General features: G+C 38.7%; 1 protein-coding gene across 1 annotated transcript in view; it reads left to right on the top strand.

Annotated features, from left to right (window-relative positions):
• CFAP47 (cilia and flagella associated protein 47) overlaps positions 1-23,774 on the top strand; it is a 343,409-nt gene that overhangs the window by 147,966 nt on the left and 171,669 nt on the right. The window contains exons 44-47 of the mRNA XM_089508424.1: positions 2,040-2,266; positions 4,365-4,542; positions 17,855-18,048; positions 20,771-20,914. Coding sequence (XP_089364550.1) covers positions 2,040-2,266; positions 4,365-4,542; positions 17,855-18,048; positions 20,771-20,914 — 743 coding nt within the window. The remainder of the gene's footprint in view (positions 1-2,039; positions 2,267-4,364; positions 4,543-17,854; positions 18,049-20,770; positions 20,915-23,774) is intronic.

The following is a 23,774-nucleotide window of genomic DNA, read 5'->3' as shown; positions in this document are numbered from 1 at the left end:
TAAACAACCAAACAAAGAAACAAACAAATAACCCTGATAGACCTGGGAATGACAGGCAGGGAATTTTCAGACTACAGTTTCTCTTACTCCAGCTGACTACTTTTTTTTCCTAATTCAGTTTTGCTGACACACCTTCTGTGTCATAGCCAGGCTCAACTTTATTCTCCCTTCTTCCCAGCAAAGCTGGAAAGCCCAGAAAAGAATATCCATGTCATTACTCTTACTCAAGTTGATTGCTATATGTTGGCATCTTTGGGCTCTCTTCTTATCCTTCCATCTTGCTTCCTTTTCTAGCATTGGACTCCACTGTTAGGGAAACAATAGCAATAGGGGCTAGCGTCCACAACCTAGCATCCGAATAATCCACCTATATACAGAACGGACTTCTTGCTGCATTGTTCATGTACATATACCACCATGGGAAAATTTGATGAGGCTGTGGGTTAGTTTTGTGGTGTCCCTTTGTGAAGGAAACTCTAAAGCACATTCAAAAAAAATTCAAAGATATTTAGAGCAATTAGTTTGCTTAATGTTGCCCCTAAATTGTATTCTGAATACTTATTATGTAAACTGTAGCCTTGAGCTTCTGAAAATTCAAATCATAGCTGAAAAGTAGGCAGATTTCATAAAGGGAAAATCCATGCTAGTTCGCTTTTCATTCTCCATCATTAGTTTCAAAAAGATTTCCGAAACGATTGAAAAGAGCTATCTATTAACCTTGTGCACTTTTGCTTTGCCATTTACACTATAAATGTCCTTTATGGCAAAGTTTAGCTGCTGCCAACATTTGTAGACAGTTCCATTCTAATACTTCTAGAGTCAGACTTGGATCAAATGGTCTGCCGTAAGAAAATGTAAAGACCAATAGAAGGGTGTGATAATAGTTTCTTTCTTCTATGCCAACATTATAAATAAATAAACCCACAAAAGTATGGCATGGAATATTTTCCAGTTTCAACATTAGATGTAAAGCTTGCAATTCTTTTAAATACTGATGATTTCATCTACACAAATAGGAATGTGGAGACTGTACAGATGAACATTTGATTATTAATCATGCTGAAACTAAAGGTGGTATCTTTGGATAGAGGCAGAAAATTCATCAGGTGAAACTTGATCAAAAACCCATTCAACAACAGTATAATTTTATATATCTGGGATTTTAGCTTGATTCTCAACTTTCATGGAAACCATAGCTGCATGCAGTCAAGCTGAAATCCTCATGCTTCTAAATTTTAAGGCGTGTTGTCTGATTGTATCAGCTGGGAATATATTTTCAAAGATTGTATGATGCAAATATGTTGGAGGTGTTCAAAGGTTGTGCAGAAATTTTTATGGGATTCATTCTGACCTATACAGTACACTTACATCTATCCTGAGAATTTAAACAATGTTGCTTTCTATAGAAACCCGCACCTATGTTATTCTTGCCTTATACTAGCTGAAGTTGTCTTATAAGAATGAATTTCGCTGGTCAAAAAAAATATTTTTTAAAAAAGTAATAACTATAAATCTAATTGCATACTTCCTGGGTAAATGCCAAGCTATTTGCACACGTATGGAATTAATATCAAGGCAGTGATATTTTTACTATGCTGCAAAATTGCAAAATTTGCTTTGACTGCTCAAAAATTAAGTCAAGTGCCATTTTTTAAAAGTAAGGTAAATAAAATGGTCTCTTGTCTTTCTATGCTCCTTCTGTCTAGGTTACTTTATGGAGACAGGTTAATGCCTTTTGTACTAGAAAAGAAAGTTTTATTATAAATCTTTTACTCATTCAGGCATTACTGTTTCATAAATGACAAGTTAAAGCTAATTTTTATTTTCCATTTTATTTTCTGTGTAGTAAATTGACTGCTCATGGCCATAGACAATAAAGTTACAGTTACAGTGTAAAGAATTGGATATTTAGTTTCAAAAAAAGTTGGTTTTAGCCCTTGCTTATCCAGTGTCAGAACAATTTGCTGGGAAATCTGTGATAGAGCATTATTTTTCAGTGAATCTTTCACCTTTTCAACAAATGGCTTTCTTCATTGTAGGCCAAAGTGAAGAGGAGTCAGTCCTTTATCTGAAATGTTGCCTTACTGATGTCCTTCAGGAAACTCTCAAGATCCCCCTAATCAATGAAGCCAGGGAGAAGGCTCTGGCTATTGCAGCACAACAACAGATGTCTACTTTGGAGTATGAGCGAAGAAAAGTCACAGGGACACTTGAGAGCAGCAGTGTTCGAGTTGCAATTGCAGCTTTAGGACTCTCAAGAGTTGAGGTAAAACACTATGGGTTTAAAATATAAAACGAAGAAAAGAAGAGGGGAAGAAGGAACACCTTTAATTGATTTATTTCAGTAGGAGCTTTTGTGGATTTCACTCCATTCCTTCAGATGTGCTTATGGAGTAATATTAAAGCCACAGCTATTTCAGTATAGTTACACAGTTGTATTGGTGGGACAGGATGTAATAAGATAAAGATCCAAACCCAGGCCATAAACCTCCAAAGAGTTGTAAGAGGATATAGGTGTGTAAAGTAACTGGTTTGTTAGTCCTGAGGTGAGAAAACAATAAAATCTGTTTGAAGTAGAAAAATATTCTGAGGAGAACTCTTCTGTTGCGTGTGTAACAGATGTGACATGGGTCAAGAGACTCTTGTCTCTGTTCATACCGCTTGTAATGGATTGAAATGTAAGAATACATCTTAGATCAATAGTTTCTCTGTCTAATCTTGCTTTGATTATTATTGTTATTGTTCTTGAACAAAAACAATGTCCAGGAAGGTTGAAAAGCTTTATGACTGGTTTGTGAATACAATGGTCCCTCCACATTTGGTGGGGTTAGGGGTGAAGGACCCCCGTAAATGTGGAAAACCACAAATAAAAAACACTATTCTTCTTACCTAAGAGAACACTCTAGGAATCTCTGGTCCACCAATGCAGTTCTATGGTCAACATTTGCCAGAGGTTGATCACAGACCCATGTTGGAAGACCTACAAATGTCTAGAGAAGTGTTTTCTATAGGATCTTCTAGGTTCTCCAGCACAACTCTATGATCAGCTTCAGACAGAATTGCACTGGAGGACCTAGAGATTCCCAGAGAGAGCATGTTAATCAAAACTGCAAATAATCAAATCTGCAAAAGTCAAAGCTGCAAATGTGGAGGGACAACAGTACTGGCAGTTCTCATGCTAGATTTGTGTCCATTTAACCTCTTGCACAAAGACTGTCCTATTTGTCTATTCTAGAAGCAAGGGGATAAATGGTCACACATCTAACAGTAGATATTAATAAAGATGCAATTGTTCACTAAACAATATTTTAACAATTTTCTTCTCACTGTGAGAAAGTCTTCATAAACTGCCCAGTTTTTCAAAGCCTTTTTGCAGTTTGGGATTTATTATGTAAGAATTCTCATGTGATTTTTTTTGTTCAGAAAATCATTTCATTGTTATGAAATATGATTTTTTTAAAAACTCCCCTAAGTACCATAATTCCAACTCCCAGAAACCATTTTAGTAAGTGAAGTGGAAGCTGCTCTCAATGTATTGTGAGTGTTAGGTCACCAGGAACAGACAGCAAGCATATGATATAGTTGATTTTGCGATATTGAATACTGTTTGCTTCCCAAATGTTGCTACCAGAATATCCCTCAATTTTCTACATAAGCAAAATTAATTATAAGCACACTAAATCCAGTATATAATATAGCCAGGAGTCTTAGTAGGATAGACTGATACATTCCTTCTTGAAAGCCCACAAGAAGTCATATGAACCTGTACCCTCAGATCAAACTCTAATGCTCTGAATGATTCAGCTGTATGTCTCTTCTCTGAATGAGAATGTGTCTTATCATTCTGTACAGTGCGACCATTTGGGTAGGTGAGGTCCTACAAGCTGCAAAGTGTCTTGTTCTGACAGGGATTTGGCCTTTCTTTGGAGGGTTTTTTTTTTTTACTTTTGGTTTTTAATTTTGTTTGTTTTTGAATAGTTATATTTTATTTTTAAATACCTTGTAATTCCCCTGGAGGATTGCTTTCATTTTGTTTGCTGACTTCCTCTTGAGGTACCCTTTGCCAGTAGGGGTACTAAATTCTTGAAAAGCATGATTATTCAAAAAGTAGCCATTAGTATTACATCTTCAAAAGTGACCAAACTGAATGAATTATACATTATCTTAATGTATAATGAGTACCCAGATTGTTGGGGGCAATTAGCTTACAGTTGTAAACCACTTAGACACTGTTAGTTCAGTATGAAGTGGTATATAATTGAAGATGGTTTTTTTTTTACTTTTGGAGTTTTATCTGTAAAAGTGGATGAGGTTTCTTAAAGTTGCATAAATTATTTAATAAGAACTTCCCAATTTTTTTACAGAAAGATGCTCTCTCCAACTGTCCTAACTTCTCTGAAAAACATATTGAGTACACTGTTGAAGTAAGCATGCCTGAGTGTTATGAATTCCCTGAAAAAATAAATATACCTGTGTTGGCATCAAGCAGAGTTAATTATACACAGCCAGGAATTAAAGTTCAGCAGTCTACAGAAAAAACAGGTAACAAGCATTTGATTAGTAAGTTTAAGCAATTAAAACATCATGTGAAACTCTTTCTACACTATCTGCTAGGTTTAATGCTGTCATCAAAGACATTATCTAATCAAATAAAACAAATAAATTTAGGATTTTAGAGTGAACTGAGTGGGCCTTGGGAGTCACTGATCACATGTTCACCATGCGGATTTCAGAAAACTTAGAGAAGTATTGAGGGCAATTTCATGGTCCAAAAGGTGGAAGAGGCAACAAGGGGGTCAGCTATTTTAGATCTGATCCTAACCAACAAGGATGACTTGGTTAATGAGGTGCAAGTGGTGGGATCATTAGGTGGAAGTGACCATGTTCTCCTGGAGTTTGTAATACAGTGGAAAGGAGAAGCCAGGCAGAGTCAGACACGCATCCTAGACTTTAGGAGAGCGGATTTCAGTAAACTTAGAGAAGTATTGAGGGCGATTCCATGGTCAGAAATACTAAAAGATAAAGGAGTTCAGGACGGATGGGACTTTCTCAAAAGGGAGATACTGAAGGCACAATTTCAAACAGTTCCAGTGAGAAAGAAAAATGGGAGGTGTCTCAAGAAACCAGGATGGATGACTAAGGAACTTTCAACCGAGCTAAGTTTGAAACGGAACATGTATAAGAAATGGAAAAAGGGGGAAATCACGAAAAAGGAATTCAAAGAAATAGCAGGCATGTGTAGGGGTAAAGTCAGAAAAGCTAAAGCGCAGAATGAACTCAGGCTTGCTAGAGAGGTTAAGAACAATAAAAAGGGCTTTTTTGGATATGTCCGCAGCAAGAGGAAGAAGAAGGAAACGGTAGGGCCACCGCGTGGAGAAGATGGCAAAATGCTAACAGGAGATAGAGAAAAGGCAGAATTACTCAACACCTTCTTTGCCTCAGTCTTCTCAGAAAAGGCAAAGGGTGCTCAACCTGAGGATAATGGAGCAGAGGACAGAATAGGGGAATTTCAGCACAGAATAAGTAAAGAGATAGTAGAGGAACACCTTGTTAATCTAAATGAATTTAAGTCTCCGGGACCAGATGAACTCCATCCAAGGGTATTAAAAGAACTGGCAAAAGTAATATCGGAGCCATTGGCAATCATATTTGAAAACTCCTGGAGAACAGGAGAGATCCCAGCAGACTGGCGAAGGGCAAACGTTGTCCCCATCTTCAAAAAGGGGAAAAAAGAGGATCCCAACAATTATCATCCAGTTAGTCTGACATCAGTTCTAGGAAAGATTCTGGAGCAGATCATTAAACAGAGAGTCTGTGAACATCTAGAAGGCAATGCCATAATCACAAAAAGTCAACATGGGTTTCAGAGAAACAAGTCATGCCAGACAAATCTAATCTCTTTCTTTGATAAAATTACCAGCTTGGTAGATGAAGGGAATGCTGTGGATATAGTATATCTTGATTTCAGTAAGGCCTTTGACAAGGATTCCCATGACGTTCTTGCAAACAAGCTTGTAAAATGTGGGCTAGACAAAGTAACTGTTAAATGGATCTGTAATTGGTTGACCGGCCGAACCCAAAGGGTGCTCAACAATGGCTCCTTTTCATCCTGGAGAGAAGTGACCAGTGGGGTCCCACAGGGCTCTGTCCTGGGCCCAGTGCTATTCAACATCTTTATCAATGACCTGGATGACAGAATTGGAAGCATACTTATCAAATTTGCAGATGACACCAAATTAGGGGGAATAGCTAATACCCCAGAGGACAGGATCAAGATTCAAAATGACCTGAATAGACTAGAAAGCTGGGCCAAAGCTAACAAAATGAAATTCAACACAGAGAAATGTAAGGTATTGCACTTAGGGCGGAAAAATAAAATGCACAGATATAGGATGGGTGACACCTGGCTGAATGAAACTACGTGTGAAAGGGATCTAGGAGTCCAAGTAGACCACAAGTTGAACATGAGTGAACAGTGATGCGGCAGCTAAAAAGGCCAATGCTATTTTAGGCTGCATCAATAGAAGTATAGTGTCTAGATCAAGAGAAGTAATAGTGCCACTGTATTCTGCTTTGGTCAGGCCCCACCTAGAATATTGTGTCCAGTTCTGGGCGCCACAATTCAGAAAGGACATTGAGAAACTGGAGCGTGTCCAAAGGAGGGCGACAAAAATGGTGAAGGGTCTGGAAACCATGCCCTATGAGGAACGACTTAGGGAGCTAGGGATGTTTAGCCTGGAGAAAAGAAGGTTAAGAGGTGATATGATAGCCCTGTTTAAATATTTGAAGGGATGTCATATTGAGGAGGGAGCAAGCTTGTTTTCTGCTGCTCCAGAGAACAGGACCTGGAACAATGGATGCAAGCTATAGGAAAAGAGATTCCACCTCAACATTAGGAGGAACTTTCTGACAGTAAGGGCTGTTTGACAGTGGAACACACTCCCTCGGAGTGTAGTGGAATCTCCCTCCTAGGAGCTCTTTAAGCAGAGGCTAGATGGCCATCTGCTGGGGATGCTTTGATTTGGATTTCCTGCATGGCAGGGGGTTGGACTGGATGGCCCTAGTGGTCTCTTCCAACTCTACGATTCTATGATTCTATGATTCTATGATCCCCATTTTCAAGCCTCACTTTATCACAAATCTATCCTATATGTTAAGACTTAATAGTAAGTGTGGCCTGAATAATTGTTATTTTTACAGATATTCAAAGATAGCTGTTTTGATGAACAAAGCAAAAGTTGATAGGTATTGTACAAAAATGTAAGAATAATGAAGGTGCTATTCAAATGCTTATACTAATCTAAAGGTAAAGACAAAACACGATAACAGTAAAAGGAAAGGAAGGCCGATGAGGAAAGGTAAAATGTGGCAACAGTGTTACTTTTGGATTGTTTTAAATATCTCCAATATAATACTCATTACTTTTCTCATATTAATTGAACTTTTAAAAACCATTAATTTGAAATTCATTCAAAATAAGTAACTTACAGTATTAAATTCCAGCCCAAGCAGCCTCCTGCCATGACACTGAACTCAAACAGAGAAATTTTGGTCCAGCTGCTGGGAATAAATGAGGTATAGCGTATCTGATTTCAGGGAAATTTTACAGAAGAAGAAAGGATTATCTCATGGATTGCCCATATCAGCAGCTCCTTCTTTTTCCATACATTGACCTTGGAAAATGTCCATCATTTCATAGTGGCAAGAACAGTGACACCACTTCATATTAATTTAAGCAAACTATTAAAAATGAATGAGGGAATTTTACCACTTACTTGCTTGGATATTCATCTTACCCTAAAAGCCCCTTCCCCACTCAAGCAGAATTTCATGCTCTCTGCTTACACTAAATTTAATTTCAGTGTGTAACAATATTTAATGGGAGTAATTATTAATTGAAGTGATATTGATCTATCTTGAACCGGACAGATTTAGATGGAAAGTTAAGTGGTGTGGATCAGTATTAGTAATTGCTACATTGTCAGCTGGGCAACTGCCTGTGGCATTGCTTGGAACTGACATAAGCAGGCAGGGTAGCAGCAACCAATTGCCTAACAACAAGGTGACTGGTGTGTCGGGATACAAGAGATTACAAGCTATTGTTGTGGTTGAGACAACTGGAGAGCCAAACACTGCAATGGCAGACCCTCAAAGAGCACTGGGGATGGGGGGGGGGGGGACAGTCTGGTAAATGCAATTCAGTACTGGGACTGATCACTACACATGGGGCATCCAGTATACTCCACAAGGAGTCCTGTCAGCTTGGACCCCACTGAGGGGTCAGACTCCCTTCTATATGGTGAGATGAGCCTTGTTCTACTATCTCCAATTGCCCTCTGGTACCCAGTAAGTACTTATCTGGTGCCAGTTTGTCTTATCTCACCAAATCTTCAATCACTTATCTGTCTGAGGCCTTCCTTATCTTTGCACTGATCCTGTGTGCACTTTATGACTGGCTGGTCCTGATGTAGGTCCAACCCTCTGCTTGTGATGAACAGATCTCTTTGGTACATATTTACCTGCAAAACAGGCACCACTTCTTTTGATTTAAATACTCACCAAGGAGAAAGAGGGGTCTTCACCAGTCACCTTACCTACCTGCCCCCTGTCACATTGGAGCCATAATTCCTTAGTATAAGGACTGAGGTTCAGGCTATGTGTTGCAGCAAGGGCCCTGATCTGCTTCCTCAAACTGATGGAAATTTTGTTGTTCTATTGCACATTAAAATATCATTGGCTGCTGCTACTGGAATCACACGATCCATATCACTCCATGCAGGTAGACTAGCATGACATCCTCTTCCCTGTTTAGAAGGCATCCACACCTGGGTACCAATAAAATGAAGAAGAATTCAGCTTAACTTCTTTAGGATAATTGCATCTTTGGGGAATTCAGCTAATTGATTTAGGATAACTGCATCTATTAATTGAAGAATTTATTTGAAGTAATTTGAATAGGAAAATAGTTTGCCTGTGAAATTTTAAAATCTAGTAATTATTTCTAAATAATTCTAAATGATATATCTGAATTAGTAGATATAAGTTAGCATATGTAAGCAGTTATCATATGGAAATTTTGTTCAAATTTGTGTCCTTTTTTAATGGTGCAGGTCTTCATTGAGATATGTTGCTACAAAGGTGTAAAATGTTTTTACATAATTCCTTGTGAAATTCCATTTTATTAGTCATTGCTGTCATCATATTATGGATCAAATGAATTTCCTATTCAAATTACTCCAAATAAATTGTACTTCATTGTTTTTATCATCAGCTTACTCCTATGCATTTCAAGACAGCAATTAACTAATGCTATTATAAAAGTTTTTTGCTTGTTTATAAACATCACATTTAAAGATAAGAGAGCAGGACAGACCATATTTTTGTTTAGTTGGCAATAGTGATAGCTAGGCTTAAGAGGCGTAAGTGTATATAGATAGCTGTATTGTCTACAATATTCCAATGACTGATTAAATAGAGTGGTTCTAATGTTTGTGAAATGCTACTGCTTTCTTTCAGATTCTACATGGATAATGTAAATGACCTTTCTTCTAATTATTGTATTTTAATGTAGTGTGTTTTCATGCTTAATCAATAATAGGTCAATACTCTGTAGTAGAACCAAGCATGGTTAGTAGCTTTAGATTAAATCTATCTTTTCAGTTGGCAACAGTTTTATCATTGTTAATATGTTGGCTAGCTTGCAGCGGATTAGCTCTGGACTTAGTCACTCCACTTAGTGGAGGTGACCCTGGACTATGAAAAGATATACTAGCAGAACACAGTATCTGGTAGATTCTACTAAGTTGGTAACATTTCATGTAGGATCCTGGCGGCTGACTTCATGTTTCTTTTCTGAGAGGATTTACACAAGCTGAGTAGAGCTACTTGGCCATACAGAGGCAAATTGGCCCTCTGCAGCTCAGAATAATTTGTCACCTAATGGTTTTCCATATAATTATATCCACCCTATTACTAGTATTTAGAAGAAGATTGTAACTTGGAAGAGCTAGCATGAAAGAAAGAGAATGAAGGGAATGCCATAATCATGCCAGACTAATGTGATCTCTTTTTATATATATATAAAATCACCAGCAGGGTAGATGAAGGGAATGCTGTGGATATAGCATATCTTGGTTTCAGTAACACCTTTGACAAGGTTCCCCATGATATTCTTGCAAACAAGGTAGTAAAATGTGTGCTACCCTATGTGATTGTTAGGTGGATTTATAATTGGTTGACCGGCCAAACCCAAAGGGTGCTCATCAATGGCTCCTCTTCATCTTGGAGAGAAGTGACTAGTGAGGTACCACAGGGTTCTGTCCTGGATTTAGTGCTGTTCAACATATTTATCAGTGACTTGGATGAAAGAATAGAGGACATGCTTATCAAATTTGCAGATGGAACCAAATTAGGAGGAGTAGCTAATACTCCAGAGGAGAGGAACAAAATTCAAAATTTCCTTAATAGATTAGAAAGCTGGATCAAAACTAACAAAATAAACAGGGAGAAATGCAAGGTACTGCATTTAGGTAGAAAAAGTGAAATGCATAGATGTAGGATGGGGAACATCTGGCTTAACAAGACAACATGTGAGAAGGATCAAAGACTCCTAGTAGATGACAAGTTAAACATGAGTCAATAGTGTGAGTTGGCAGCTAAAAAGGCCAATGTGATCTAGGCTGAATCAACAGAAGTATAGCATCTAGATCAAGGGAGGCAATAGTGCCACACTATTCCAGTTTGGTCAGGCCTCACCTGGAATAGTGTGTCCAGTTTTGGGCACCACAATTCAAAAAGAATGTTGACAAACTGAAGCATGTCCAGAGGAGGCTAACCAAAATGGTGAAGGGTCTGGAAACCATGCCTTATGAGGAAAGATTTAGGGAGCTGGGTATGTTTAGAATAGAGAAGAGATGATTAGGATGTGATATGATAGCTCTGTTTAAGTATCTGAAGGGGTTTCATATTGAGGATAGAACAATCTTATTTTCTGCTGCTGCAGAGACTAGGACCTGGAACAATGGATGCAAGCTGCAGGAAAAGAGATTCCACCTCAACATTAGGAGGAACTTCCTGACAGTGAGAGCAGTGGTGTTCCAGGCCGGGATGTCACCTGGTGCAGGAAGGGTGGGGCTTTGGGGGCTGGGGCTCCAGGGGGCAGGGCAAAAAGGCCACACCCTCTTGCTCCCTGCCCAGCACTGCTTGACTTGTGAGTAAAGCGATGCTGGGCATGGAAGTGGGAATACGCTGGGCCCTCTCCCTCCCTTGCACTGCTTTACTTGCGTGTAAAACAGTGCTCGGCAGGGAGGTGGGAGTGTGTTGGGCCGTCTTCCCCCATGCCATTTGCCATGGCGTGTCAGGGGGTTGGGCTGGATGGCCCTTGTCGTCTCTTCCAACTCTTATGATTCTATGAACCAGATAAGATACTCAAGCATAGAGATGTGTGGTTAAATCTCAAAGTCAGGATCATTCATGCAATTTTGATGTCTGTTTGGATGTAAAAGCTAGACAGTGAAGAAAGCTGACAAAACTTGTTTGAAATTTCGTGTTGAATGAGAGTACTATGAATACCATGGACTGCAAAAATGATTATTGAGTGAATCCAAGAGCAAATCAAGCTTGAACTCTCCCTGGAAGCCAAAATAACTAAACCGAAGCTATCATATTTTGGGCATATCCTGAAATAACATGACTCATTCCAAAACACTATAATGCTTGATAAAGTGGGAGACAGAAATAAAAGAGGAGGACCACACTACAGGCAGATAGAGTCAGTGAAGGAAACCACAGTCCTCAGTATGCAGGATCTGAAGAGGGCTGTTGATGACAGGATGTTCTGGAGGTTCCTCATTCATAAAGTCTCCATAAGACGATGACAACCTGATGCCAATTAGCAACAAAATCATTACATAAATAAATACAATCCTTCATTTATTTTCAATTTTTAAATTCACATCCATAATCTTTTCTAAAACACCCAATTGCAGTTATGAATAAAAACAAACTTGATCACAAAACTTCCAAAACATATTGATTCTGTAAATGGAACAATATATGTTTAGCTAAAGTCTTGCATCCATGTACTTTTGTGTATCCCACTTATATTTGTAATCCTATTTCTCTCAACCAATGTCATTTCAGTGTTAGATGTGTATTTAATAATGGATTGTGCCAGTGTAGGAAATTTGGAATAATTAATTTTGGAGCTGTAAGTGCTATATAATTTAAATTGGATGTCTTATGAGCTAGAACAGTAAAAGAATCTCAAAGATGCTAAAACAGTAGTTATTTGGCAGAAGTCTCTTCTAATCCTTGTTTCACTCTCCATGAAGTAGCACTCAATATACAACCATTTGTGTAACTATCTATTCAGCTTGTGTCACTGGCCATGCAGTTGTATCATGATCAGTTGGTAACAAGCGGCTACATCTAAGATGTGGACTTAGATTTGAAGTATAAAGATTATCCAGATATATTTGTGAGCATTAATAGGCTAAATAACTAAATAAAATGTGATATATTGTTGATTGCCCCTTCATTTAAGTTCACAATAAATACAATGGGTACATTAACCAGCCAGCTGTTCTCCACTAAACTTTTCAGTGTAAAGTATTGCAAAAGGGCTGAATATCAAGTTCCAATTTATTATTTAACCTAGCATATCATTCATAATATGTTGACATGTCTGGACATTAAACCTAACTTTAATATATTTATTGTCACTGCTCACTGTAGAAAAAAATATTTATATATTTAATAACATTATCTAGAAAGCACAGTTTCCTGAATATTTCTGTTAAGGGTGTATGCTAAAATCCTCAGGCCAGTGTGGAGTAGTGGTTTGAGCATTGACGTAGGACACTGGAAGAGTAGGGTTCAAATCCTTGCTCAGCTTTGAAAACTTTCTGGGTAACCATGGGCAAGTGACTTTCTCTCAGTCTCAGAGGAAGGCAAAGGCCCTCTGAACAAATCTTCCCAAGAAAGCTCTGTGATACATTTGCCTTAGGATCGCCATAAGTCAGAAATGAGTTGAAGGTGTGCAACAACATCAATAACAAATATATGAAAATATGACTTCATTTTATTTTCAAGAAATGATTATCATCTCTCTGTATTCCTTATAATTTCTCTCACATGGTTGTTCAATGTTAAGTGTAATCAGAAATATCTTTGATTTCAAAGTAATTTCCTGGAGCTTCAGACATGTTCTTCAATACAGTGTTATCACGATTCTGTTTTTGTGTGTTAGTTTGGCAATGGTCCCTAGGGTGGCATATTTTATTTTACATATAGAGTGTAATACAGAAGAAGGTTCCCACCCAAGTTTATTTGACTTTGGTTTAGTAATATCCTTTTATTTTTCTGATTTTTATGTGTTCTAATTTCCAGACATTCTGAAATGCATATTGGTGTTGACATCACAGATTAGCAATAATTCTAGCTGTACTTATGGAATCATGTGTCACAATTGGCCTTAGAAATAGATGACGACCTCCAATATTGTAGCAAAAAACACATCTGGATGCACATTCAGATGTGTGACAGTTACACTACTATATACGTTTATATTTGCAAATCTCTCTTGCTGGGAGACAGCAGCTTTTACACTAGAAGTACCACAGACCTATCAACATTGCTTGTACTGCTTAACCCAACATACAATGAATGCTGGATAAATACTTACTGTTACTGCCCACTGAAGTGGAAATGAATGGTTTGCAAATGGAAGCTGTGACATTTGAGTTCATTACATATTCTCTTTGGATTTCTGTATTTAGTTTTCTTAAAATCTGGATAGAAAAACAAGAAGGCAAATGTACCATGAAAAGTAGCCATCAATGAAGATGCAAATGTTATTATGGGGACAGTCACACTGTGGAAATAAACTGGTTTGGTACTGGTTTTGTAAGATGGAGACAGAGATTCTTAAAGATTCCCAGCTACACTGCTTCATAACACACTTGAATGATGGGTCTTGCAACACTTTTTCCTTTATTGAGACAGGGCACATGTACACACACATATATATTAAAGGCAGAACAATGGGGCAAGGTGAAAAAAGAGCTTTAAGCTTTCAGAACCACAGAGAATAACAGGAAGCTAACTGTGTTATTAGTAAAAATAAGTTAGTTAAAAATAGGACACTAACATGGACAAACAGTCAGACTGAAACCAGGCTTGTGGGTGGTGAAAAGCACCTAAAACTACACTTGAACATTGGGAGGGGGAGCGACTATGAGGCTGAACTTTAGTCACTTACAGCCTCATTAAGCTTCATTATAATATTAACTTACATGCCCTGGGAGGCATAAGTAGAGCTTTTAATGACCATGTAATGTATGTGAAGGGTGGGGGAACATATCAAGGGGAAACATGTAATAGGTGGAGTGGAAAGTTATACCAGATGAGCAGTGCCAAACAAGCTAATTGATCCACCTGTATATGCTATGAAGTAAGCTAAACCTTAAAAGTGCCTGCGAAATTCTGATCTGGGTCCCAAATCTTTTGGCATCCGCTTGGCCAAATGTCTTCTGTTTTCTGTCTTTTGTCTGAAAATAAGCTTGGAACTTCAAACCAAGAAATGGTTGTCTGGATTCTGTTCTGTTCCAGTTTGTGACTGTGGGCTAGGACAAAGTTCTACAGTTTATTTCCATTATGTTCACACTTGTCCTGACTGCAATCAATGCCCAGTTAAACCAGTTTATTTGGCATCAGACCGCTTAGTGGTTCTTTTTTTAAGAGCTGCAATAATCTGCATCTTTGGTAGTGTGAGTACACTACCGATTTGATTCAGATTGTGCTGCATGATTCCTGGAAATGGAGGCACCTCCATTTTAAATTGATATGGTGGCAAATGTTAATGGCAACAGTGTTAAAATGGCATGGAGAGATTCAATCACAGTAAACGTAGTGAGAACATTGAATCGATTCTGAATCAGTTCTAGATTGGTGAGGAGATGCAAATCTCTTTGTTCAAAAAAGTGTGAATGACCCCTTGATGTGCCATAAATCCTGAAAAATATAGGTTGAATCCATATTTAACTGTGTGCACCTGAGCTGGTGGAAGTGGACTTCTTTATCTGTTGTGTTAATGTATATTTAAGGTAAAAATGTTCAGATGTGACAATGTCTGCAGAAGTCTAAACTGGCTACAGTTGAAGGTCAGAAGCCAGAGCCACAGACGGATGTTCAAGGTCAACTGAACATGACTAAATGTAAATATGATATGTTTTCAGTCTGAACAGGGATTGGTTTCTGTGTTGCATAGCAACTTGTACAAAAGGAGGCTGGACTTAGTAGTCACATCATGAGAATATTGTATATAAGAAAACAAATGTTCTGGTGAATTGTGGGAGTCTAAAAGTCTGGGAGTTTTGGAGTCTGAGAGTTGAAGATAGTGTGGTGTTACAGTAAGGGTTTTTGTATAGTAGTGAATAGCTTGTGTTATTTAGAAACAAGTAATAAATCCCTCTAAGGAGTGAACCTGCTGGACTGTGATTCTTTAATTAAGCAGCTGTTTCACTAGACATTGTTCCAGCAAGCTAAAAAGGCTGTTTGGAGTTTCGCTTTGTTCCTTAGTAGGAGAGGAGCCGGCATCTTCATCCAGTTGGCACCAGACTGGGACCACTGGCAAGGTTTATCATCCAAAATATCAACATGCTGCTCCCCCACAGTATTCCTTCTATGCCCTGAAAATGTTACACAAAGGCTGACCCCACTGAATAGATAAGGTGTGATGTGGAGTCACAGATTGTTCATAAAAGCTAGAAGAAGCATCTTCAATGAATGGCGTCTTCCATTAATGAAAAGAAGATCATGGCTCTAATCCATTGTGTGCATAAAATATGCACAAGCATACTAGTACTACTACATGTGGTGTAGATAAAGGCTGGCAATCTAAAAGAATATTCCTATTGTTACCGTTCATTAAAGGTGAAAAAAGCTGCTAAAATTTCTGTGTACAGTGAGTTTGCTACTGAAATATTGAATGTATTTAAACTATATATCTTTTAATTTGAATATTTTCTGTGCTCGGTTGTCTTGTGTGAATGATAAGAGATGCTTATAATCTAATTCAGGGGAAATATATTTATGAGCCAGGAATAAGTGAGTGAGTTTTATTACTTGTATAACTGACAAATGTGGGACATTTTTGTGGAAGATAGCCAGTGGGGATAATAACTTGGTGACAAAACAGAAAAGAGGTAATAAGTCATAAATTAGGAGGTCATTAATCTTGCCTTGATGAAAGAACAAGCTAATTTATTTCAGAGAAGTTTGAACCTGAGGTGCAATCTATAATCTATTTGATAGCTTGGTAATTTTCGAGGCACATAATGTAATGTTGTGTTATTCTTTATCTTGAAGATGAGCTTTTTAAAAGGCGTGAGGGTCTTAACAACAGAAATAGAAGTCCAGAAATTGTAGTACTTGTGTGTTTGCTACTAACACAACTGAAAACAATTTTATAACAGGAGAACCAAATTATCAGTTACAATTTACAACCAATTTAACTGGGTATTAGTTATTGTATTTCCCAATAAAGTAGTGGATAAGAAAAAAGAGTTATCCAAATTTTTGAAGGAAGTACATTTATCTTTTTTGTGTTGTCTCAGAAGTCTCATTGCATTCAGTGAGACTTGCTCCATGCAAGTGCTTTTGAGCCCTAGTCATATTGTCTTGTAAAATATTAATGATGTTCTCCAGCTGCTTAAACCTTCATTATGTCACAGCCCTCCTATAGCTCAATAGGTAGACTTGAGAAGCTGAAGGCTACAGGAGATAAGGAGGGGAGATTCATGTATGGCAATATATACTTTTTTTTAAAAAAAGTTAAAAGCAGTTGCAGAGGTTATCAGAACATACTGGGCCCATGGTGTTGGAGAAGGTAGGGCTGGCTTTCCTGCTCTAATTTTCCTAATCTAAAAATAACATCACTATTACCTGTTCCATGGGCACAAATACAATTTGATATGTAAATATTTTTCATTGTAGATCAAATAGTTTCTTCAGAGGTAAACATGAAAATTACATAGAGTAAAAGGTTTTTTTTAAAAAAACCAAACACCACTATCCACAGTCCTCCTACCCCCACTGCTGCTTTTTGTTTTAAAAAAGATCTGCAGATCTTGTTCATTTCTGGTTGCCCTCAACAATCTAGTTTGAGTCACAGATTTATAGAGGCCATTCTGCCTATTTAATGTGTTCTTGAAACCTTCCACCCTCCCCTTCATTTTAGCAAAATACGGAGAATTGCTACTTCTGAAAACCTTCACGAGCAGCTCCTTTATAATTATCCTTTACAATGAGGTTTTCCAAGTCTTGTTTTGACCCCAGTCCCTTAACTAGAAGTGGGTGTCTCATCTCTTCCTGTGTCATTTTAGGGACTAGGTGGCAATACTTTACTAACATTTATTTAAAGGGTTCTCTGTAAGGTTTATGAAAGGGAGATAATTAACTTGTAAAATCCAAATCTTCCATCTTCCAGCTATGCCACTTCATTTGCCGCAACCTTAGAATTGCTTCTGTTGCAGATGATATGATAAGCCAGAAGTCTTGGTGTGTGTTGTCAGTTGCGTAAACATCTTTATAAGGTTTGCAAAGACCTGTTCTAAAAAGGAATGCATTCCCCCAAAGGATATCATGGTATTAGCTCTAGTGTAGAACTGACAGCTTAATAATTGTATAAACAAAAATACTGGGGACAGGGAAGGCAGTAGCAAAAGCCTGTTAGCTATTTTTCTGAATTCTAATTGCCTCTGTTTAAAAGTTGAGAAATCAAATGCATTCATTTATTCTGTATACATAATACTAAAAAAACCCAAAAAACTTCATGGTAATTTTCCTTCCACAGAAGATGATGCTGTTGAAGTTCCTATGATGTTTAAACCACAGTATCCTGGCCGATATCCTTGCCATATTCTTCTGCAGTCCAAATATGACATCCGGCTCTTTACAGTAGAGTGTGTGGTGAATACAGATACTGCTGAAGCTGAGCTAGAATTTGTAACTCCAGCATATCATGCAGTGACTCAAGACATTCCAGTAGTATGTCCATTTTGCTTCATGAAACTTACATAACATAGTTACTACTGGGTTTAAAATGCTGTTTTGGCAAAAACATAATATATTTCTATAGGCAGAAGAAAAAGGGGTGGGTGCGTGTGGGAGCTTTTTCTGCATTTAGTTAATATTACTATAAAGACCTTTTAAAACTGTTTGGTGTAAATACACAATTACAAAATTAAAAATAATAGAAGAAACTTTTTAGCCTACAGTAGAATTCAAAAGCATAGATATAATAGTTTGGATCAGTATGCAAAGTGATTTTATAACACCTTTGAAATTGAGAGAAAGAGATGGGTAGCAGAAATAAGCTTTACAAACTGGTCGTTTCGTACGTACTCCGTATGTACTAGGGTTGCCTGGGGGTGTCTCTTTTAGACGCCCCCAACCCTAGTACGTACAGAGTACATACAAAATGACGGCACCCTGTCCACATGGGCGTCGCCATTACGACGTCACGGCCACGATTGGAGGCGGTGCAGCTGTGACGTCCTGGCGCCCTTTCTGCAGCGCTGGAAGGAGCTCCATTTTGGAGCTCCTTCCTGGGCTTGTGTTGCTGGCACAGCCTTTACACGGCTGCGCCAGCAACACAAAGGAGAAAGGGGCCAAGGACATCCCTTTCCAGGCCCCACGGCCTGGAAAAGCAGCTGATCGGGGCCTCAGGGCTGCCGCTGTGGCAGCTGAGGCCCCGATCTGTCGGGGAAAGGGGCAGGTACAGGCTGCCCCAAAGGGACAGTCTGTAAACCACCAAAGGTTCAAAACACATTACAGAAATAATCCAGTTTGAGACTGCTCCGACTGCCCTGGCTCAATGCTAGGGAATTCTGTGAAATGTAGCCTTGTGAGACATTTAGCCTTCTCTTTCATAGAACCCTGCTGCCACAATAAACTACAATCCCAGAGTTTCCTAGCAGTAGGCCAGCACAGTTAAAGAGGTCTCAAACTGGATTATTTCTGGAGTGTGTTTTGAACCATAGATTTAAGACTACTTCATCAGATGCACCTGATGAGTATTTTAAAAAATCCCCAAAGCAAACGTTGATTTAGCCATTTTATATAAGGGACACCATTTACTATGCCATGGTATATAGTGGGACTTGAGCATGGGATATAGGTATCCACAGGGGGTCTGAAGCCAAACCACAGTGGGTACCAAGGGCCCCCTGAAATACACTTCCTGTACATTTTACCTTAGGATATGAGAATCTCTCAGTGTTTGATTTTGTTAAATTTCTCTGAGTCATACTTGCATTTCTTCCTCCTCTTTGTAAATCTAGCATGGCATCATAATTTGATTTGCAAGACATTGTGTTTTTTCCCCCATAGTAAAATTTGTGCAGTTTTAAAAACTCATTTTCCTAATTATACATTCATTTATATAATTATCTAGATTACCCTCAAATGTTTCCCCATTTGAGTAAAATATGTTGCTGAGTATCTTTTTTTTGGTTATGTAAAATTCAGCTTTCCAAATACAAAATAGGTCCATTGTTTTAGGTGCATGTTATTTCTCAGAAGTCTTGTAACCCTTGTAAACATGTAAATGCTAAAGGCAAATTGTACGTATTCTTGGAACAGATCTTGTGATGAGCAGAAATACTGTGTTTCATCAAAGAGAGTCAAGCCCAACAAAATTGTCTCTAGCCTTTCTTTTTAAAACCATATGTTTATTATAGGGTCTTTAGTTTAACCTAACTAAAGTTTAGCGGTTAAGATGTCAGTGCTGACAATCAGAAGATCAGAAGGTTGGCAGTTTAAGGCCTGAGTGCTGCATGATGGGGTGAGTTCCTGTCACTAGTCCCATCTTCTGCCAACCTAGCAGTTCGAAAGCATGCAAATGTGAGTAGATAAATAGATACCACTTCGGTAGGAAGGTAAACAGTGTTTGGTGCAGTCATGCTGGCCACATGCCACCAGAATACTCCTTGTACAACACTGGCTCTTTGGCTTAGTCACGGAGATGAGAACCACCCCCTACATTTGGTTACGACTAGAAATTCATGTCAAGGAACTATCTTTACCTTTTTTTTTAGTTTAACATCTCAGTCTTCATATACTGTTGTCATCAAGAGGTATTTCTTATTGCAGAGTTATAGAACTATGATTCCACTTTAACTACCATGGCTCCAGCCTATGGAATCCTAAGATATGTAGCTTGGTGAGGCACTAGATTTCTCTGGCAGAGAATTGTAAATAGTCCTCCCTAAACTTTTTGATCATTTTTTTTTTGATCATTGCGGAATAGCGGTCTATAAATAAAACATATTATTATTATTATTATTAAACTACAAATCCCAGGAACCCATAGCATGCAACTATGACAGTCAAAATGGAATCATAGCATGATAACGGCGCAGTATTAAAGGGCCCCAGGTTTACGCATGTGTGTCTATATTTGCTCAAACCCATCCCATCCCATTCCACACTTGTTTCTTCCTTCCCTCTTTTTGTTGTCTTCCTTGTTGATTTTAGGCTGGTAAAATTCTTTCAAAGCATGGTCCTTTTGTTTGTTGATTAACAAATCAACAAAATACCAGTTTTTTTAAAAAAAAAAGAATTGTAAAGTACGAGTACACTCATGTTGCATTAAAAGATGTGTTTCTTTTGCTAACTAATTAGTGTGCAGAGTTTTTTAAAGGAAAAAGTTGTGCATTTAGAAATTTCATTCAGATGCTTGGCTTTTTTGTTTTCTGTTTTGTTTCAGACTAACATGAGTCAACAATATTGGAAACTTGAAGCTATTATAAAGGGATGCAGTTTTTATGGGCCCTCTCTTATATATGTAGCCCCAGGTGAAACAACTCCTTACACTCTCATGTATAAGCCAACTGCAGAAGGTGAAACCAAGGTAAGAACACAAAGTGTCATGTTTTGTGATTGAGAATAGCTTTCATACAAGAATGAATTATAGGTCTAGCGTGACTTCCATAAGCTGTATTACACACCAGTATCCTTAAACATACACACCATATAGAACTGACATTGTAAACCATCTTGTGGTGATTTCAAAACAGAGGCAGCCATAGTTTGTTGTGGGATATTGTATACAGTACATTTTGGGCCCCTTCCAAGTTAGTCTGGCTATATGGTCAGAAATCAAGAAACCTAGGAAGGCAACTGGGTTATGGGTTCTTCATGGAGCTGATATTTCCTGAGGCCCTTGGCTTCATTGAGAAGAAAAATAAACTTATTACAGAGCTCAGTGAAGCCATCACCAAAGATTCTGTCAAGATCAAAGCTAATATCTGGATGGTTTTCGAGCTCCAGAATTTAAGCCTGGCACATATGAACTAAAAAGATTGAAGCGATCTGATGGAAAGTCCATTTTTCTTACCAGTGAATAACTACAAAGACAGTCCAAACTTCAGGACTGGAGGGAAATTCTTCCAGATCAGAATAATGTTTCCATACAGACTTGAACTGCAGAACCTGTATTTCTGCAAGGAAGGAACTATGGGATGGAGCACCACTGCCAGCACATCCATTGTTGCTGTCACCACCCACAATAACACCAGCAGTGCTAGCTGGATAAGAGAGAGAGGCAGACAGGGAACAGTGCCTTCATTGCTGCTGCTGTCATCACAGCCCATGAGAACTCCCACAGCTCGAGCTGAGGACTGGAGGGAAGGGCAGGGAGTGAGAAAGGCAGGACAGGGCATCACCAGTGCAGTGAGGAAGCAAAGGTGAACCTCCTTGCAAGAACCTCTCATCAAATAAACCCTATGACAACCAAAAATGAAAATTAAGGCAGGAATTGAACACAGAGAACAACAACAACAACAACAAAAAAGGAGTCACAGGAAAATCACAAATAGACAGTTGACCCAAGGCGCAGAAGAATTCAAAAGATGGGAAGTCAAGCAGCAGACATGTTAAAACAAATAGTATTTGAAGCAGAACCACGCATATTGTAGGGCTGTGGAATGTAAGAAGCATGAGTCAAGGAAAGCTAGACATAGTTAAAAAGGAAACAGAACACATAAATATAGCAATACTAAGGTTGTTAGCCAAAATGGACAGGAATTGGTAATTTTGATTCATATAACTACACAGTGTTCTACATAGGAAATGAAAAGAAATGAAGAAATGGCGTCGTTTTCAAAAGCAATCAAAGGATACCATGCAAAATTGGACTGAATCATGGTAATAAGACTTCAGGTGAAACCTATAAATATTATCGTATTTCAAGTATATGCATCAACACAGATGCAAAAGAAGAAGCAGAAACTGAAAGGTTCTGTGATGGGTCCTAGAATAGATCAAATGTGAACTCTTCCTGGAAGCCAAGATGACTAACTAAATTGATGCTGTCCTACTTTGGCCACTTCATGGGAAGGTATGACCCATTAGAAAAGATAATGATACTAGGGAAGATAGAAGGCAGTAGAAAGAGAGGAAGACTATATGCCAGCTGGAAAGACTCAATCAGGGAGGTCAGAGGCCTGAACCTGCAGGACCTGAGCAGAGAGGTTGACAATACGGAAACATGGAGATGTCTGATTCACCATGAGTTGAAGCTGACTTGAAGGCATCTAACAACAACAAAAGGAAGGGAACAGTTAATAAGGGAAACCAATGTAGTAAATTGGCTTTGGTTTTAAAAGCCACATCCTGCTGTCAAATTATGGTATGACTTTCTATGTCAACCTTTTCCTCTCTGTCTAGAAGTGCCATAAGGATTATCCTTTTTCCTGTCCTTTCTATTGCTGCATTCATGTACATATTTACCTAGGAATAAGCCCTATTGAACTTAGTGGGACAAAGTACATAGGATTGCTCTGTTCTTCCTCAGAAGACCAACACAGATATCATTGGTTTGTACATCCTCAGAAGACAAACATACATAGAACTGCTCTCTACATTCCTGCCCTTGTCTCTCCCCATTCAATATGCAATTAAACCTGTGTTAACTTGTTTGGAGGAAGAAGGTCCTAAGAACTGGAACAAAACAAAAAAGGGCAAAGAAAAGAAGAAAAAACTGAAGTATGAGGAGGAAAACAGTGAAATAAAATGGCGAAGAAAGCAAAGGAATTTACAAACTACAGTGGACCCTTTTTATATACTCTGGGGTTTGGTTCCAAGATCCCACGTGTATAACAAAATCCGTTGATGCTCAAGTCTCATTAAATATAATGACATAGCAAAATGGTATGCCTTAAAAAAATGGAAAATTAAGGTTTGATATTTGAAATTTATACTTTTTTGGAACATTTTCAAACCGTGGATACTTGAATCCATGTATAAAAAAAACGTATGTAAGAAGGGTTGACTGTACTGTATTCCAAAATGCAGGACTTTCTGGTTCTTAAGAAAAGAATTAGAACCCTAGTAATCACTTAGATCAGGGGTTCCCAACCTGGGGATCGTGACCCCTTCTGGGGGGGGGGGGTCGCCAGGTTGGGAATTCCCCCCGCCTCCCCCCTCCCCTTCTCCCCGCGGGTGCCGGTGCTGGAGCAGGCATCACGCGGGGGGAAGGGGGCGGGGCTCCCTCCTTTCCCTTCTCCCTGTGAGTGCCTGCGCTGGCACAGGCACTCACAAGGAGGAAGGGAATGGAGGCGGGGCTGCCTCCTCCTCTCCCTGCCTTCCCCCGGGTGCAGGCACCCACGGAGAGGCAGGGAATGGGGGAGGGGGTCCCTCCTCCTCTTTCCCTCTCTTCTTGTGGGTGCAGGCACCCATGGGGAGGCAGGGAATGGGGGCGGGGGTCCCTC

The sequence above is a fragment of the Sceloporus occidentalis genome, unplaced genomic scaffold, assembly GCF_023333645.1.
Source record: "Sceloporus occidentalis isolate IW3139 unplaced genomic scaffold, rSceOcc1.0.p SCAF_2, whole genome shotgun sequence".
NCBI lineage: Eukaryota > Metazoa > Chordata > Lepidosauria > Squamata > Phrynosomatidae > Sceloporus > Sceloporus occidentalis.
The sequence above is the reverse complement of the archived record's forward strand: the minus strand, read 5'-3'. Positions and strand labels throughout refer to the sequence as shown.